The 19,853-nt window shown below is 33.0% G+C and overlaps 1 protein-coding gene across 14 annotated transcripts in view; it reads right to left on the bottom strand.

Moving 5' to 3' along the window:
* R3hdm1 (R3H domain containing 1) overlaps positions 1–19,853 on the bottom strand; it is a 96,787-nt gene that overhangs the window by 46,674 nt on the left and 30,260 nt on the right. For 7 of the 14 annotated variants that reach the window (XR_005737933.2, XR_005737932.2, XM_021721113.3 and 4 more), the window contains 8 exons: positions 17,650–17,687; positions 17,516–17,566; positions 17,180–17,406; positions 14,688–14,942; positions 11,498–11,649; positions 8,000–8,101; positions 5,612–5,914; positions 631–754 (listed from right to left, as the gene is read on the bottom strand). Coding sequence is in view for 12 of the 14 variants with exons in the window: in XM_021721113.3 (XP_021576788.2) it covers positions 631–754; positions 5,612–5,914; positions 8,000–8,101; positions 11,498–11,649; positions 14,688–14,942; positions 17,180–17,406; positions 17,516–17,566; positions 17,650–17,687 (1,252 nt within the window). In the remaining 2 variants the exon portion in view is untranslated. The remainder of the gene's footprint in view (positions 1–630; positions 755–5,611; positions 5,915–7,999; positions 8,102–11,497; positions 11,650–14,687; positions 14,943–17,179; positions 17,407–17,515; positions 17,567–17,649; positions 17,688–19,853) is intronic. The other 7 variants (XM_040294250.2, XM_078017314.1, XM_078017315.1 and 4 more) reach the window with 6 other exon arrangements.

Raw genomic sequence — 19,853 nt, 5'->3', positions numbered from 1 at the left:
AAGGCTTGAAGAAAATTTGAAAGAGGGCAAAAGGAAAAGAATGCTGAATTTAAATATATTTTGTATGTCTAGTATTAGACTGAATTTGTTTTCTTTTTCTATATAATCAAGAACGGAAAACAATACACTGAAAATACACATGAAAACATTCCTTTAAGGCATTTTTAATGAGACTAAGATAATAAAATATCATCCCTCAGCTAGAGTTCTCAATCAAATTTAGCTGGTCTTGGTCTTTGTTTCTGGTTAGCCCTTAAGAAGACACTTTGCAAAAAAAAAAAAAAAAAAAAGAAGACACTTTGCATTGCCTTGCCTCTCTTTGTTGTTTTGAGGCTGCAGAGGGCTTCTATTACCATAGCAGTGAGGACTAGGCAGCTGCACACCACATTCTTAGCCTGGCAGAACCTTCCCATTGTGGCTCTCATCCCTTTAGAATACAAATCTGACAGTGTGCTGGTTTCTGGAGACTTCTAAGATATGTTCACTTTTTAAATCTCACTGGCTTACATACTCATATGTATGTACATATTTAGATCCTTGAATGTGATAGTATCTTAATTAATTTTGAAATTTGATGAAAAAAACCAATATCCACAGCTTATAATGCATGACATCAGAAATGTGACTCACCTGTCTGCTGTGCAGGCTGTGGCAGTGGTTGGTTTAGATGTGAACTGTAATGGACAGAAGGGACAGGGCGGTACTGAGGCTGATTGGAGTGATAGTGGCCTGGAGCACAATAACAGGCTGGCATCTAGGATTATAAACATTGAGGACAAAAATCAATTCACTTGCAAACTTCCCCCACCCTTGTGAGGAACATTAGAGTATATGAATAATAATTCTTTCCAGCCATTAATCATCTGAAACCCGATTTTCTAATTTTTACATTTAATGGAAAAAGTTAAAAAATTCAAACATACAGTATACACTAATGTGCCCACCAATCATTATTTATTTCAGATTTCCCTCTTTTTTAAAGCCAAATACTACTGAAATAACAGGATCTTGTAAGTTGCTGAGGCTGTCTTTGAACTTGTGATCCTGCTGCCTCAGCCTCCCGATTCGCTGGAATTACAGGTATGTGCCACCATGCCTGGCTATAGTTCTATAAATGTCTTAAACTTTTACTATATATCTACAATCTACACATATATTGTTGAGTGTTTAAAAATGTTAATTTGTGGCACTTTACTATATACAACTTCATGAAACTTATTTTGCAATTAAAATCATTATGAAACTTATCTTCGTTGAAACATGTACTGCTAGCTCAGTTAACTGCTGAATATCATTCACTGCATAAATAAACCAGTTTATCCACTTCCATACCAATACACTATTGCACATGTCACTTTTTACTTTTCCTCACATTTCCTTTGATTTATTGATTTATTTTTCCTTTCAGAGCTATTCATATCAGTTGTGAATTTCTCTTAATTTGACCTAGGATGAGATGAAGAATAAATAAATAATTCAGTGGAGCATAAGTAGGCTCATTTTAGAGGTTCTGTTCTTTTGATTAGATTACTTCTAAGAAGATCAGAGATCTGTGGTGATCTTAAAGGGTACCCATCTCATCTGACAACCAGCCAAGCATAAAATTCCTCTACTGGTTGTAGTCTGAGAATCTCCAAAGTTCATGGCAGTTTTCCTGTCTATGATACACTAGAATAGATGTTAATATATAATGGGATCTCTTCATTTACTTTTTTTCCTGGAAGTATCAGCAAGTAACTGGTAAAACCTGAAATCATCATATTCATCATTATGCTTTCTTTTATTCCTTGTAATTAAAAAAAGACATCATATTTATTTAGTTGTAGTTGGACACAATATCTTTATTTATTTATTTTATGTGGTGCTGGGGATCGAACCCAATTCCTCACGTTTTCGAGGCAAGTGCTCGACCACTGAGTTAAAATCCTAGCCCCAAGACATCACTTTTTAAGGCAAAAATTGTAACATTATTTTTGTTTTTACAATGCATACAGATGCAATATATATGACAACAATAACAAAAGATAAAGAGAGGCTAAATGGTATTATACTGTACATGACTGCTATACTTTCAAAAGTCACTCGAGGTAGACTTTGGTGAATTAAAGGTACATATCATAGTCCCTACAAAAACAAACATTCACAAGTTTCATAGGGATGTAGATAAAAAGACAGAAAATGGAATATTTAAAGCTCAAATCAAAAGGCAGGAAAAGAAACAAATAGAAATAAGAAATATATAGGAAATGGAAAACGAATAGCAACATGGTATATCTAACTATGTCAATAAATATGTTAAATCTAAAGGGTCTAGTAATACTTCCATCAGAATGAATAAAAATCTAAAACCCAACTATGAAATAGACATAAGACAAGCTTTAAGTGAAAGGTTGGAAATAAAAGTATACAGAAGAGGACACACCATTTAAATGCTACTTGAAGGAAAGCTTATGTCATATTATCTTCAATCTCAGGTAAAACAGAATGCAAAACAAGAAATACTAAAGAGAAAAACATTTCAAAATGATACGAGTTTATTTATCAGGAAGATATAATAAAAATAAGTTGCCTGACACAGATTCAAATACTATAAAAAATGGACAAAATTTAATGGAGAAACAAATTTAAAACAAAAAACAATATGAAAAAAATGAACAATTTAAGTACATATAAAAACATGATGTTTATTAAGAGTGGAAGACTTAAGATGGCAATGATGTCCGAAGAGATCTATATGTTCAGGATTATATCTATCAAAATTCCAATGGCCTTGTTTGCAGAAATGGAAGTTTGTTTTGAAATTCATGGGGAAATACAAGAGACCTGAAAGTCAAAATAATCTTGAAAAAGCGCAAACTTGGAAGACACATAATTTCCATTAAAAAAAATTAATGTACTAATGATATGAAGACAAAAATATAGAATAATGAAGTAGAGTCAAAACAAAACACAAAAGCCCCTTATAGCTGGGCACAGTGGCACACGCCTGTAATCCCAGCAGCTTGGGAGGCTGAGGCAGGAGGATCTCAAGTTCAAAGCCAGCCTCAGCAAAGTGAGGTGCTAAGCAACTCAGTGAGACTCTGTCTCTAAATATAAAATAAGGCTGAGGATGTGGTTCAATGACTGAGTGGCTCTGAGTTCAACCCCTGGTACCTACCCGACTCCCCAAAACCCTTACATTCAAGGTCTATTGATATTCAACAAAGTACCAAGACTCTTCAAGGGAAAAAGCAAAGTGCCCTCAACAAATTATGACAGAATAATCAAATAATCACACAAATACTTTACAAAAGAATGAGGGGTGCCCTTACTTCATAACACAAAAATTAACTCAACATGGATACATGACCTGAATACAGGAGCTAAAGTCATAAACTTCTTAGGAGAAAATATAGTAAAAAATCTGCACGGCCTTATTTTGGGAAAGGATTCTTAGATATGCTATTGAGAGTGAGCAACAAAAGAAAATACAGATGATGTAGACTTTATTAAAATTAAAAACTTCTGTACATCAAAGAATGTAATCAACAAAGTGAAAAGACAACTTTATAGAATGGGTAAAAATATTTGCAAATCATACATCTAATAAAGGTCCTAATGTCCAGAACTCATAAAGATTTATTACCATTCCACAACATAGAGATCAACATAGGCTATACAATGATTCCAAAGATATTGAAAGTATGATATAAGGGGGATATTAGGAACAACTTTATGCCAAAAAATTTGTAACATAAATGAAATGGACTCAAATTATCATATCTGATCCAAAGAGAAACAGGAAATTGTAATAGCTCTAAGAAATTCAATCTGAAATTTAAAAATTTTCTTTGCAAAAAGCTTCAGGCACAGATGATTCAATGATGAATTCTAACAAAAAATTTAAGAAGTAATAGCAAAATTCACACACAAATTCTACAGAAAATAAAGGAGGGAGAATAATGCCTAACTCATTTTGAGGCCAGTATGGTACCACCCTGATGATAAAACCAGAGACATTATAAGCAACTATAGACTAATATCCTTCATTAACACAGATGCAAAAGTACTTTATACTAACAAATTTACTCAGCAAAATATAAAAAGAATATTCTACCATGACTAAATGGGTCTGCTCCAGAAAATAAAAATAAGTTAAACATTGAAAAGTTAGTCAACATCAACAATTGAATATTTCAAAACAGTTGAGAGGATAATGACTGTTCCCAACAAAAAGAAATAATAAAATATCTGAGGGGGTAGATATGCCAATTACCCTGATCTGCTCATTACATACTGTATAAATGTATTGAAATATCACACTATACCCCAGAAATATGTACAAATATGTTATTTCAAAATAAAAAAATTTAAAATAACCAGTCAAAACAATTCACCATATTCACAGAATTAAAGGAGAGAAATCACAAGATAACCTCAATAGATACCGAAAAATCACTCCAAAAAATTTAATACTCTTTCATGGTGAAGAGTCTTAATAAATTAGGAATAAAAGGGAACTTCTTCAACTTGACAGAATATGTTTAAAAAGCTTGCAGATAAAACCACACTTAATGATGAAAGCCTGCATTCCTTCCCCTTATGATTGAAAACAAGGCAAGAATATGTACTTTCAAAACTTCTATTCAAGTTGGGAGTGGTGGCATAAACCTGTAATCTCAGTGGCCTGGGAGGCTGACACAGAAGAATGGCAAGTTCAAAGCCAGTCTTAGCAACTTAGTTAGATCCTGTCTCAAAATCAAAATAAAAAAGGGCTGTGGTTTAGTGATTCATCACCCTTGGGTTCAATCCCTGGTACCAAAATAACAACAACCCCCTGTCCCCCAAACCTTTACTCAATATTGTATTGGAGTATTTCCCTTGTCAATGAGGCAAGAAGAAGAAAAAACAACAGGCATACAGATTGGAAAAGATCATGGAAATAATCTTGGGTGTAGAAAATTCTAAGCTGTCTACAAAAAAACCTACTAGAATAACTGAATACAAAGACCACAGGAGAGCAGGTGTAGCTCAATGGTGGAGCCTAGCATATGGGAGGCTGTGGGTTGGATCTGCAGTACTGCAATACAAAACAAAACCACAGAATACAAGATCAACTTATTCCTATATTTGAGATACTAGCAATTAACAAATAGAAAATTTAAAAACAATTCTCTTTAGAATAGCATTTAAAAACATGAAAATAAAAACTGTATAGAGAAAACACTAAAATACTGCTGAGAAAAATTAAGATCTTAATTAAGAGAGATTATTTGTTCCTCTATTGGAAGTATCAGTATTGTTAAAATATTAATTCTCCCCAGAAATGGTCTCTTCTTTTTGAAATGTTATTTACATTTATTGTGTTTTCCTTAAGCTAATTAAAAAAAAAATACACCCACATCTCTCTCAGGTTCAGAAGGAAATTCAAAGATTATGTAGTTAAACTCACCAACATTTACCTGTCAATGTGGGTGTCCAACATGTGCTTAACTATCTCCAGATGGGAGAAGATAAGTTTATACACTGTCACAAATTCTTTCCATAAGAATTTAAAATCAGGTCTTTGAAGTGAAAACTGATCGTAAATGAGAGGCTCCAATAAGAAAGAAAAGATGAAAAATCAATGTACCTGTGGTGAGGGCTGCTGGATATATCCCTGCTGTTGGAGCACAGGTTGGCTGACAGGATGACCAGAGGCAGAATAGCCAGCAGTAGGTACTGGCTGCCCAGGTGGTATGGGGGGAGGAGGAGGAGGTGGTGGTGGAGGAGGAGGAGGATGTGGTGGGGGTGCTGCTGTCACAATAAATCCAGACTGCTGGGGAGACTGAAGAACAACAGTGGACTGGTACATGGTGGCATGAGGATCAGAACCATCAGCAGATGTCTGGCGGGCAAGACTCATGTGGCTGAACTGAGAACCAAGGTTATCCTGCTAAAAAAGGGAAAAGTTTGCAATTAATAAGCCTTTTACACATGGTTTGAGCTAATCCATGAAAAGTATTTTACACAAAAAAGAAAAAAACTTCTATATAAAAAAAGTATCTTATACATTTTTAACTGAGTTGCAATAGTATATATTATGGACATCAAACACATCTACACCAGATCTGGTTTAACAGAAGAGCACTTTCAAGAACATGAGAACTCTTAAAGTGGACGGCAGGGCTATTATAATGGCATTATTACAGTTATTTATAAAATATAGCTAATGAGAGCATGCAGAAAAGATCAAAAAATGAAAAGATGTTTATTTAAATAAAGATTAAATACATATTAGTATGTTTAAGTAAAATTGGACATCTTTATATTATACATTTTCGGAAAGTACTTCAAAGACCAGGTAAAGAATAAAATGATGAATACTTTTTCCTAGAAGGCAGGACTCCAGTTCTGTGCATTTCTGTACCTCAACAATCAAAATCCAATCACCCAGCCCCTCTCTCTAATCTCTTTGATAATAATTTGGTCTTCCATTCTATTCTTCCCTAGTGCCACTAAAGTTAAATGTTACATAAGTATAATCCAAATGACAGTTTATGCTGCTTCTGCACTCACCCAAGACATTATTATGATTTATGTGTCATCTGACCCAACAGTGTTAAGGACCACCTTCTATTGGTCTAGCAAAATACCACTAAAATAGTATGATGTTTAAATAGAATTATCCTTCTTCCAGGGAGCCACAGATAACAATATATACCTCATTTTATTACAAAGCCAATCCTGAGAAAAAGTGATTTACAAAATTGTGGCAACTGAGTTGCCAAATTAAAGCTGACATATTTGCAGTTTCTAGTCTGATGGTTTTTAGAAGTAAATTAATGCTATGGAGAAGAAAAAGGATTGCAAAAGGGGAACCTGATTTCCCAAGTACTCTAGTGCCATCACACTAATTCAGTGAATGGATTTGATAGGAAAGAGCATATCTACTGAACATACCTGTTAGCTATACTTAAATAAGTAATATGGTAAAGTATTCTTAAATGAGATACCATATACAACAATGTCAGAGACACACTGAAAAGTCATTTTCTAATTCTAGTGAAAATTTCCAAAACATGTTTGAGGCTTTTTGCTATTCTTTTCTGAATATTTTTAACACTATAAAAATTTCTTTTATTTCACATTGGAAGTAACTTTTGGAAATAATTTAGAGCTAAGGCTGATAAATAAGGTTGTCCTAGTTCCAAACAAAGTCACCACCAACAAAACAAAATGTTTCCAAAAAGAGTTGGGGATGATAGTCAGATATAGTTTGTAATCTGACTTGAAATACAATTTCAAAATGTGATGGTCAATATAGTCTAAAAAATAGCAGTATTACTGCAGAAAAATATTAAGGCTGTTAGTAATTTCATTTTAAGGAAAGGAAACTAATGTTTACTCAAAATATACTTCATGCTAGGCATTATGCAGAAGGTACTTTACATTGCTGCTTCAGGGTCACAGCTAATGTGGCAGTGTACTCTATACACTGAGAGGTATAATTTGGGGGCAGACTTTGGATTAAAGGAGGTCCCGTTTACTTTATAGTTAGAAATAAAATATCTAGAGGTCTTCAGGAAGATACTTAGAAGAGGTCCTCTGAAGCTCTAAGCTACAATTTATTCTAGTAACTGGTACTGAATCTTCTGGACTCATAACACTGGGGACAGAATAGAAAATCTGAATCCAGATAAAACCTGCCATCCTACAACTGCACAGATTCTACACTGATCTCTAAGAGAAACAAAGCTAAAACATTTTAGAACTAGAATAGTCAATCTGAAAATTATCTCATTATGAAAAAGTAGGAAAATATTAGTTTAGATTATCATTATAATAAGCCAATATTACCACTATTTTATGGAAGAGAATTATTACTAACAGATTAGAAAACACTTCCTTTAATACAAATGCACCCCCCCTGACATTAAGAAAAATCACAAAAGGTCATAATACACTGATCCCATTCCTGAGCATTTATCACATATCCAACATAAAGAAACAACACAGGAGGTGAATAGAGATATAGTACCACGGAATATTGCTGGGTGGGTGAGACTGGCAGGAGCGGGGGTGGGTAAGGGGCTGTAGAGCACTGAACAGGCTGAGCAGAGGACTGCAGAGGACGAACAGGCTAAAGAATAATAGGTCGGCAAACAATGTTAATGTCAGAATAAAATGCTAGAAGAATTGCATTAAATGGAAATTAATAGTTTTGGGCAACAGCTTTAACATTTACAAAGTCATTCAAAATACAACAGAGGAAACAAAACAATACCAAATGAAGAAACTACACAGTGAAACTTTTGAGAACATTCTATGCCTAAATTTACTTCATAACTAGAAGGATTTTTTTTTGTGATAAAAATACTTCTTTATTATAGATTAATGCAAATAGGTAATTGAACCATTTTAAATTCTATTATCTAACAAAGACCCCTGGGTTAAATTAGTAAAAGCAAAACTATTTATACTTTTGTCTTCATTTTTATGGAGGAACTGTCCTATTTAGATGTATAACACTAAATTATAAATGAAAAAACTTCATTCTTATTATCAGAGAGTAATAACTTACACAATGTTTATGCAAATTATCCTATTTGATAAGGCATGATCAAATACTCTTTTGGGGCCAAAGTTCCTAAATTTTAGCAATTTTGTAAGAAAAATGCATTGTGGGCAACATTAATAGTAACAACTTAAAATAACAACCTTAGTTAACAATACACACATATGCACACACACAAACTCTTTAAAGTAAGGAAGATAAATAATTACCTTTTAATTAAACATGTTTTATTAAAAGAATACACATTAGGAGCTGAAAAATGAGTTACTAGAAATCTTTATCCACTAATGAAATACTCCTGAGTTCTAGGAAAGAGTTTTATATTTAGTTCCTGGGGGCACTAAAAAACAGGTATTCTGAAAAATTAAAAAAAAAAAAAGTTTTGATCATTTGAAAAATTGGGGAATATAGCTGACCATTTATACAATAACATTAGTATATGATTTCATCTCAATCTTACATTTATAAATTTGATTAAAAGGGGATAAGAATACATATAGGCTTGAACACTATTGTGATCCACTTTACAGATGACAATCAGAACAAGGAAAAAGAAGTGATGTGTAGAAAGTAAGAATGCACAAGCAGATGCAGAACCTGGGTACTCTAATCTGTTATTTTTGGTGAAAATGTATATTCATAAAATCTTTCTTTGGACAATAGCTCTGAAGAGAATGATTTAAAAATGTAAGACAAACTAAAGGAATGACTGCTCAGGGAATAATCTAAATCAGGAAAAATTCTGAGGACAACTAAGATTTATGAGTTGCCCTTTTTTAGTACAAAACCATGGTTTTTTACAAAACTATGGTTTCTAGAAAGCAAAACAAAACAAAAGGTTTAGATTAGTATAGATTCCAATAAAAATGCTAGATTAAAGTGAAAGCACAAAAAGAAAAAAAAAAAAGTAAATGCTGAACTATCTGTAGAGTAACCTCTGGTTGCTCACAAACCTCTGGACTAGAAATGAGCAAGCTTCCTAGAAGATGACAGTGTATATCACACTAATGAGGCACAGTGGCTTTAGAACTTCTATTCAATGTGTTATCAAGACAGATAGCCATTAAGATACAACTTTGAGAAAACTTGACCTTCTATAAGTATCAGATGCAACAAAAATTTTGGTCTTTTTAAGGATAAAAGAAAGAGTACTATGAGAATCAAGAATATGGATTAATGTCTCCCAGTGTCAGACAGTAAAGAGCGAACTGTGGGCTAAAAGACTGATGGATCAAAGCGAAATTCTAAGAAGAAGAGCCTTAGCACTTCCTTTTCTGACTTTGCACTACCTGCAAAACAACATCCATCTAAAGTAATTGGTTTTACATTATATGGTTAAGAAATTAGCCCATTTGGAAGGTTTGGAAATCACAGCATTATTTTGTTTGTTTATTTGAAATTCTGTGAATGAATGATATCAGTGTGCAAAAGATAGCTATTGACATCATTTGATCATTGAGACTTTGCTTTTTTATCTGATAATGAATACCCGAAACACTTAAGACAGTGCCAGGAAAATCAGTCATGGAGTTTGATGCATGCCTCAAAACCTCAAATTATAGCTCAATAAAGCATCTGTTTTTATACTTTCTTTTAGGATAGTCTCTTCTAACTACATCAAAGTTATTTCTGAGGGATAAAAATGTAAAAAATATGATCACAGATAAATCTTCAGAATTTTCTGAAGCTGCCACACTGACATTTTCCCACAAAATTAAATAAAAATAAACTGGATCAAAATCACTCTTGTGAAGCTCTTGTGAAATACATAGCCTGCAAAGACAATTACATGCTAGTAAAATAAAGAGCAAAAATGAATGAAGCCATGAAAAGAAGTTTTATGTAGTCTGAGTGTGTGTAACCAAATGGAGTTTGGGAAGGAGATATAAGAGTGTCTGGAAGGCACTCTCCTCTACATATATGAATTCATTTGCCTGATCTTAGAAGTGCCTCAAAAACTTTTAAGTTCAATTTAAACAAACACATAAAACAAAAAACCCAACTGCCTTGCCCAAGAGTCTTAATTGGCAGAGGCCAATAATTTTCATGACTTTCATACTATTTGATAACACAATTAAACTGCTTGTGTATGTTTTTTATCCCCAAAAAACAAATGATATCTCTTGTGAGCAAAGCTAATGAAATTTTTATGCATGGTCTTACATACATTAAAATCATCTTGCAGGGAAAAAGAGGTATAACTAACTTTATAAACTGCTTTTTATATAAATAAATAAACAAAAAATCTTTAAAAGTTAGAAATGAAAATAAGAGTTTAGATTGGCATAATCAAGTTCTCCAAAGATGAAGAACACATCTTTAGGGGAAAAAGATTGAATGTGAAAATATATGTGCAAACACTGAATGTTTAAGCAAATTGAAATTATTAAGAATACTTCTGCTAAGCAGCTCAGGAAGATCCTGTCTCTAAATAAAATAAAAAATAGGGCTGGGGATGTGGATCAATGGTCGAGTGTCCCTGAGTTCAATACTCAATACCCTCCTATTCCCAACAAAGAGTACTTCTGGGAATTCTCCCAATCTCTGTCTCACTTTCTTATAGGGTAGTTGAATGGAAGAATACCTTGCAGAACTAGAGCAAACCCCTTTAGTCTCTTCTGTTTGATCTGCTGGATCTTACAACAATTTATTTTGCTCACTAAGCCAATAAACAACTTTTATTTTGTTTTCTCTCTTTGTCCATTTCTTATTGTTATAAAATATCGAAAAGTAACAGGCATATGAGATAAAACCATTCCCTTCTTTCCAAACTATTTTTAGTATTTATTAGTTGAAAGCCCTTGAATTTAAGGCTCGCTGTGAGTAATGAGTGGGACATCACTGGTGGCAAAATATTAACATTTTAAGACTTACTTGGGCTACCTTAATTATACTTAGTAATTTTGTTTCAATATGCAAAAGAAAGTGAACTTGGCATTAGGTAATCGTGGATATGTGCACCTGTGAGAAAATGTGATTAGCTGCTGGTTGTTGAGGTGGTGGGGGTGGCAGAGGTGGCTGTGGAGGTCCAGGCACTTGAGTTCTAACTGGCTGTTGAGTCATAGGAGGATTATACACAACTGGACTTCCATCTGGGTTTATGAAGGGCTGACCTGAAAAATTAGAAAAGGAGAAAAAAGACAATTTACAGTGAAGATTGAAAATAAGTCATTCTACTGACAATTTACAAAACATGTCCACACATTCCTTATCTCCATTTCCCAAACTCCTACTTATAAAAACAACAAACAATTTTCTTACACTGGGAAATAGACTGATTTGACATGAAGCTATTAAAGTCTTTATTTTTCCTACTTAAGTATTCAAATGTTTTGTTGCTGTGTTATTGTCCCAGAGCTTACTGAGCTTACTTTATAATACACAGTATTTTCTGAAAAATTCTGAATCATGCAACATATTTTACTCAGTTGTAGGACTGTGTTCCTGTGTGGCTGGCACACATTTTAAAGAAAAAATGCTTGACTATAGGATAATAGACTATTATTCATTAATTTTTATTAGTGGATGAGAAATATTTAACTTAGAGGCTGTGCTGCATATATTTCATTAATGAAGGATAAAATTAAGATGGTTGACAGCTTTAAACTTCAAATTTTGAGTTTGATGGCAGTGTCCTTATTTTATAATTTCAAATTTGAAAAAGTTGTAAGTAATTTATTTTTAATTATAATTTTCTAAAACAACTTCTTTTTACTTCCTATGAGCCTTATTCACTGGTAAATGAAAAAGTCAGAGAGAACTTTGGTACAATACTCTGTATACATGTGTTCACAACTCTTTCTTATTATATAATGTAGCATTTCATGTAAAAAAATAGTTAACAAATAGAAATAAAAAATAAATAAATCTCCCATAATTTTATAGCTAATATTTTGTATATATTCTTCTAGACTTTTATTTGATGAAGCAATAGAGAGATTCAAATATCAGTGTTTTTCGTTATAAGGCACTGAGTTATCATAAAAGAAGAACAATAATTATGTCAAAAACTGTTCACTGGCTATGATACCCTTTTAGTGAGAATACAGAGGAATAGAGATAAATTGAACTAAGAATAGAGATAAATTGAATACATTCTAAAGAGAAATTAATATTTTCATTTAAAAAAAAATTTAAAACATGAGTTAATATGGTTTTGGTGACATAAAAAATTAATTTTTTTAATGACATAAAAAAATTCTTGGGCCGGGGCTGTAGCTCAATTTAATATTTTCTTAAATTGCCTTTACATCATCCTTTCTTACATATTAAACCACTCTCCATTTTATTGTATTTTTTTGAGGAAACTTATGGCATATAATAAAATAATATTCGAGAGAAGACTATACTCGTCTATTGCTACAAAGTAGGAAAAGTCCACCAAAGTAAAATAATTTCATCAGTTGGCTTCCTGATAATTTATGTGACAGTAATAGACAACAAAAACAAGTCAGGCAAGATATCTGTTGACTGCTAAATAACTTGGAAAAAATAGAAAACAAAAAGTGGTAGAGCACATTTAGATGACAGCTGGATCAGAAGTTATTTAAAGGCTGTCTGCAAAAAGTTAGATGTATTACAACACTTCTCAAAAATCGAAGAAATCATATTTGGACTCACTAAAAGTGTATATAATTGATCAGTTTCTCAGTCTATCAACACATAAGACATTTAATTAAAAACAATTTTTTTTGTAGTTGTAGATGAACAGAATACCTTTTATTTTTATGTGGTGCTTAGGATTGAACTTAGTGCCTCACATATGGTAGGCAAGCGCTCTGCCGCTGAGTTACAGCCTCATGTTTTCATGCCACCAAAACCATATTAACTCATATGTTTTGAATTTTAAAAAAATGAAAGTAATGAGTTCTAAGCCATGGTTTTCTCTACTACAAACAAAAGGAAAGGGCAAGGACACTAGAAAGATCTGACACTTCTATTTTTATGTGGCCTAATCACTGCCTTTATGACCACATCATCTACATCCTCAAATTTTAAAGTAAAGGTATCAAAAGATCCAAGATTGCTTTCATTACCTTTCCAAATAATTTTAAAATTAAAATTTCTTTGCATGTTCTCACCAGTGGAATATTTGAATGGTCTTGCAAGAAATAAGAGATATAATTAACTGAATAAATTGCTTTTGATATATTAAATAAAATTGGAATGAAAACAATACATTGGATTATCTTAAAGAAAAATAGAATCAACTATGTGAAATAAACTATTCTTGACTATGATACCCATTTAGTGAGAATACAGAGGAAGAGAGAAATTTAACTAAACAATATTTTCTTAAATTACCTGTATAACATCCTTTCTTACACAATAAACTGCTCTCTATTTTTCTGCAACCTTTTAAAAGATCATGTTTTCTCTCTATAAATCATTTTTTGTTTCTCAACATAGTGAAATATATTATAAGTGTGGTTTATATATCTCTCTGAGATTTAGATTCCTTCTCTATAAATGGGGATTTCACCCCTAACAAGGTTGTTATAAAGATTATAAATGAAGTATTCAAAAACACCTAACACAGGATATGGTACAAAGTAAATGCTCAATAGAAGTACTATTAGTTAACTGCAAAAAATAAGAACATGTATGGTCAATACTAATTCATAATGACTATTCATTTTCTTTCAACAAATTATGTCTCAGAGCTTTTCCTCTGTAGAAAACAATCACCACATTCTCAGCAGAAATTAAGTATGGGATTTTTTTCCACTTCATTTTATATAATGATTAAGAGCTGTTTACTTGGTTCTTCTTCATAAAATACATACCCAGAATTTGTTTTATTGAATGAAGCTCTCTCAAAGGTGGCTGTCTCATTTCTAGGAAATGAACTAATCTTTAATTGTAGTTAGGCCATTATTTAGCCTTGAAGATTTCACAGATGTCATAGGGGAATGTGCCTTCTGTTTTTTTCTTTGACTTTTTTTAAATTGGAAAGTGACTTCTGATTTAAATGTCTTAAAATTTTCTAGGGTAAGTGTTTTTATTAAAGTTCTTAGGAAAATGTCAGTTATTTGTGAAAAATAAAAAGCTGTCAAACACTTGCACAGATAATACATTTAAAAAGTATCTTTTATTTTCAGATAATTTCTACTATCTCAACTGAAATAAACAACTTTTTCTGGATACCAACCTGTTTGTGGGTTGATCAGAATACTGCCAGGTGGTATGCCTGTAGCTTCCAAGGGAAGCAAAAAGAAGCTAGTGCTAGGAGATGCGACTTGCCCATTTAGGCCACCATCAAAGGAAAGAGAACTATGAGTGCTGACAGTTGGATAGACGACAGGTGCGCCATGAGAAGACTGGCTGAGAGCTGTACCTGGAAGAGGCTGCTGGATGTGAGAAAGAGAGCCCGTAGATGACCCTACACTACCAGAAGACTCAGAACCTAGGGGAGGAGTAATGAAAAATATGGATTTTTTAAACTTTATATAAAAACATAGGCTTTAACAATGTTACAATAAAATTCACATTGCATAACATGCAGTTATCACATAAAAGCAATGGCTATTTTTGATTTACTGTTCAATTTGCTTACCCTCCCCCTAACACAAACAAGTTTAAGAAGCAAACTGATCACATTAAGTTGTCAGAAAAGCATGCAACTTAAGCAAGTTTATAATAACATCAGCCACGGACAGCCACAAAAAGCACATTATCCACATTCTCAAAAGGACAAAGTTATGTGCATTTTACCTTTTAGATTAACACCTAGGAATATAAAGATTACAATTTTCCCCCAGGAAAAAGAACTTAGTATGGCTAAATGCCGCAAACCTCTTATATCAGAAACCCCTTATCTATAAGAACACAGAAAGATTAAGAATAGTGTAGGAAATAACAGAAACGATAAATTCTCTATTGAGAGAAACTGTCAAGTTTCACTGCAGAATTTCATTTCTCAGCTTACAATCATAGCATTTCTATAATGTAAACTCAACTTTCAATTTTCTTATCAAGGGACAGAGATAGCACCAAATATATTCTAAGTACTTACATTTAGCATCAGCTTAAAATTTATTTCTCACTAAATTAATAAACTAATTTGATAACTGAATCTGACTGCTTTTATGCTTGCAATCTATGTAATTCTCTACCACAGAGATGGAAAATGGCATTGACTTCCAGCATAATGGGTAACGGTGGACAATGAGACAATGAAAGAATGGAAAATATTTGAACAATGCATATAGTTAGATTAGGTTTTGAAAATGAAAGCTGACTTTGGGATACACAGTCTTTTTTTTTTTTTTTTGGCATTGGGGACTGAACTTGGGGCACATTACCATTGAGCTATATCACTAATCTTTTTTATTTTAGAGACAGGGTTTTGCTAAATTGCTGAGGCTGGCCTCAAACTTTAGATACTCCTGTATATCAGCCTCTTGAGTTGCTGGGATTACAGGCATGTGCCACTGCACCTAGTGAGTTGGAGAGTCATTAATGAAATGAAATAAACCACTATGATGAACCATATAGACTGCCTTAGGAAAGACAGTTTCTATTTTGTTTCAAAATGGCTCTTGACAAGAACTCCATCAATTAAAAAAATCATTTTCCCTATTAAAGGATTAAGTAATATTTATTTTCACCTTTAAAGATAGACTGTTTATACTACATGTTCTCAAAATGTTTTAATTTGGCTCTTTTTCTAAATGACTTTCTCATAATGCAGTAATAGTTCTTTTTTAGAATTATAACCATGAAGCAGCCATTTTAAAATAAATGTATATTTGGTACATATGCTGATTTTTTCATATTCATAATATTTGCCTATCTTTAGCAAGACATCATAGCCTCTAAGATATTTTTAATATATCCATATTTTAAGTTAAAAAGGTGGCAATTGAAATTCACAAGTCTTAAACATTTAAAGCACTGGCTATAGTCAGGTATTTAAAAATTTGGTTACCCTGAAATGTACCCTTCAAATCTTGCCTGCATAATGCTAGGTATCTATACTAACCCCCCAAATCCAGGGAGAAACAGCCATTTCTGAACTTCCTGTTTATTGGGGACGGAAGCGGGGGGGGGGGGGGGATAAATATCTACAAGGGTCCTAAAAGGATACATAAGCTTCTTTTGTATTGAAGCCGACTAGTAAAAATGTAAAACGAAAAAGTTATATATCAATGTATTCTAAACACAAAACAGTTAAGAGAATGAGACTTAAAATTTCCAGCCATTGATAACAGTTACATCATACTATTTTTCCTTGGTTTTTAAATTTCTTAAAAACTTCTAACAATTTTATTCATTTTGGAAAGGGAAATATAGGACTTCATGAAAAAATCAATCAATACCTGACAGTATTAGCTGAAAACCCAATGTTAAATAATTGAAGGTAAGAAATCATGCTTTCCAAAAAGAAATAAGCAATGAAGAATTTTCAATTACCTCTGGGCACCAAGAGGTGTGCCATTAAACCTACCTAATTTTGTCACAACAAACAAAAATTTTTATTTTGATTGAAATTTGTAAACTATCTCTAAGAATGAATTCTAATGTTAGAGCACTACAGGTAGCAATTTTACATTTTAGATAATCAAAGCCACATAATAAAAAGTTAAGACAACATCAGGAAACTAATATTTTGATTAGATAGGATTAAGCAGATATTTATACCTGTTTTAGAAAGCCTGCCTATGCTTTTGCTGCTTCCAGAACTATCACCTCTTGTCAGGACCGAGATTCCACTAAAGCTGCTGGCTTTGGTTACAGCAGGCTTCAAATTTCGCAGGGAACTATCTGAATCTGTGCTGCTCCAGGGCCGAGGTTCTGAGTATTTCAACTCGTTCTCAGTGCTGCTTTGATGGCTATTGGTTGATCTCCCTGAAGCATCTTTATTAACTCTGTAATTTAGAAATAGAACTTTGAAAAGCTAATAGGGGAAAGAAAAGAAAGAATAAAGAAAAAATGCTTTAATTTTTCAATACTGCATAGAAAACATGCTTCCAATACCTAAATATCTGGCGCCTCTGCTGGGTACTACTAGCATCCTCGTCTTGGATTCTGTTGGCATTTAAATAAGACATTTTAATTTTTATTAACATCAGTCAGATATTTACCAAAATAGATGTCAAAAATTCTCTTACCTTTTGTCAATAATGTAATTCTCTTGGGAACATAGGGACTAGAAAGAAAGGAGAGAGACAAAAAGTTGAGCTTTAGTCAAATATATAATGCCACTTGTAAACCAACAATGACAACAAAATTCACACGCAATAATATTTAAAAAGTATCCCTACCCCCAGAAAACCTCCAAATTGGTGATAAGAATAAGGATACACATATAAATTATAATGGAATTTTTGTGGCTTGGAGATACTATGCTTATTTTTATTTTGTACTAGAGACACTTTGCCATTGAGCTATACCCCCAGCCCTCCTCATTTTTTATTTTGAGCTGGTCTCACTAAATTGTTTACAGCCTTGCTACATTGTTGAGGCTGGTGTTGAACTTGCAATTCTCTTCCCTCAGCCTCCTGAGTCACTGGGGTTATAGGTGTGTTCAGGTACTATGCTTATTTTTTTTTTAATAGTTGAACATAATACCTTTATTTTATTTATCTATTTAATTTTATGTGGTGCTGAGGATTGAACCCAGGGCTTTGCACATGCTCTACCACTGAGCCACAACCGCAGCCCCAACTACTATGCTTATTTTTAATAGCTATGTATCTTGATGCCACTGGTTGTATGGTCCAAATTAATTTGAAATTCAAATATTCTCTTCAAAACAAGTGAATGAATTTTTGTTATCATATATTTAAAATATATACTAGTTTACTGATTCTGCTTCATTCCCTTAATAAATATTTGATTAACAGAGTGAACAAACAGCTATGCTTTTATGGAGTTTATAGTCAAATTCCTCTGGTGCTATTAACTGAAGTCAGGCAATAATTACTTTTGTTTGTTTTATTAAAACCATCTTCTGTACAGTTTTCTAGCTACAAATTTTTGCCTTTTTCGTTCAGTTTATACAAGAGAAGCCAGGGCAATTTCTATCAAAGGTCATTGTGATTATACTTCTATCCTTCATGGATCCCTGCTTTAGCAGAGGAGTCAACAAACTATGGCCAGCCACTTATTTCTGTTAATAAAAATTTTTATTTAATTTTTCTTAGTTATAGATGGACACAATACCTTTATTTATTTATCTTTATGTGGTGCTGAGGATTGAACCCAGGGCCTTACACATGCTAAGTGAGCACTCTACCACTGAGTCACAACCCAGCCCTATAATGAAGTTTTATTGGAACATGACTACTTATTTATGTACTGTCTCACTAAAAGTCAGATTTGAGTAGATGTGATGTGAGAAAAACTATATGGTTCAAAAAGCCTAAAATATTTATTATATGTTCCTTCATAGAAAAAATTTTCAGACACACACACACACACACACACACACACACACACACACAAACACATATGCACACACAACCACCACCACCACGACCACCACCACCTGAAGTCCAGATACTTTAACAAACTTCCAGGGCTCAAGTCACCTGGTTCCTGTTTTCTCTGACCTAAACTTTCTATACTTCCTATGCCAGCCTGGCTATAACCCTGTCACTGATTTTTCCAGTTCTTTATATGACAGTTCCCCCTTACCTCTGGGCCTATGCATATACTAACCATATACTTTTAACTCTTTACTCCAGTAGATGTCCTCTCAGAAGATAATTCTGTCACTTCCTACCAAATTCTGGATTGTGGTTCTTCTACACTTGTCCCATAGTTTGCAGTACTTCATGGCTATGTCCCCTATTTTACCTTCATATCTCTATACAAACCACACAATAACAACATATTGTTATTATTTATCGGGGCAGACCTCATTTATCTTACGAGAGAAAAGTATATCTAATGTAGGTTCTGCATTCAGCAGACCTAGACTGAAATCCCAACTCTCTGCTATTTTCTAGCTGTGTGAATTCTGGCTATTTTGCTTTGCCTTCTGGTATCTGAGTTTCTCTATGTATAGCATAAAAACATTGACAGTATTGATTACACAGGGTTGTTTTGGGATAAATTATTATAAACTGACAATAGATATGTTCTTCAGTGCCCAGCATAGTATTAAATAAGTAATCAATGAGATTTGTTAAATTTATAAATTATTTTAACGAATGGTCTGAATTTTAATGTTATTTCATCTTTTTCTTTTAAGACACAGAAAATTTCTATATGTAGCAGTGTTAGCACATGTTTCATACATTTATATATATTCCTTGAAGAGTACTGAGTACTGCAAAGAAGAGGTGCTTAGCAAATGCTGGTAAAAACA

This window comes from Ictidomys tridecemlineatus, chromosome 7 (genome assembly GCF_052094955.1).
Source record: "Ictidomys tridecemlineatus isolate mIctTri1 chromosome 7, mIctTri1.hap1, whole genome shotgun sequence".
In the NCBI taxonomy this organism is placed as follows: Eukaryota; Metazoa; Chordata; class Mammalia; order Rodentia; family Sciuridae; genus Ictidomys; species Ictidomys tridecemlineatus.
The sequence above is the reverse complement of the archived record's forward strand: the minus strand, read 5'-3'. Positions and strand labels throughout refer to the sequence as shown.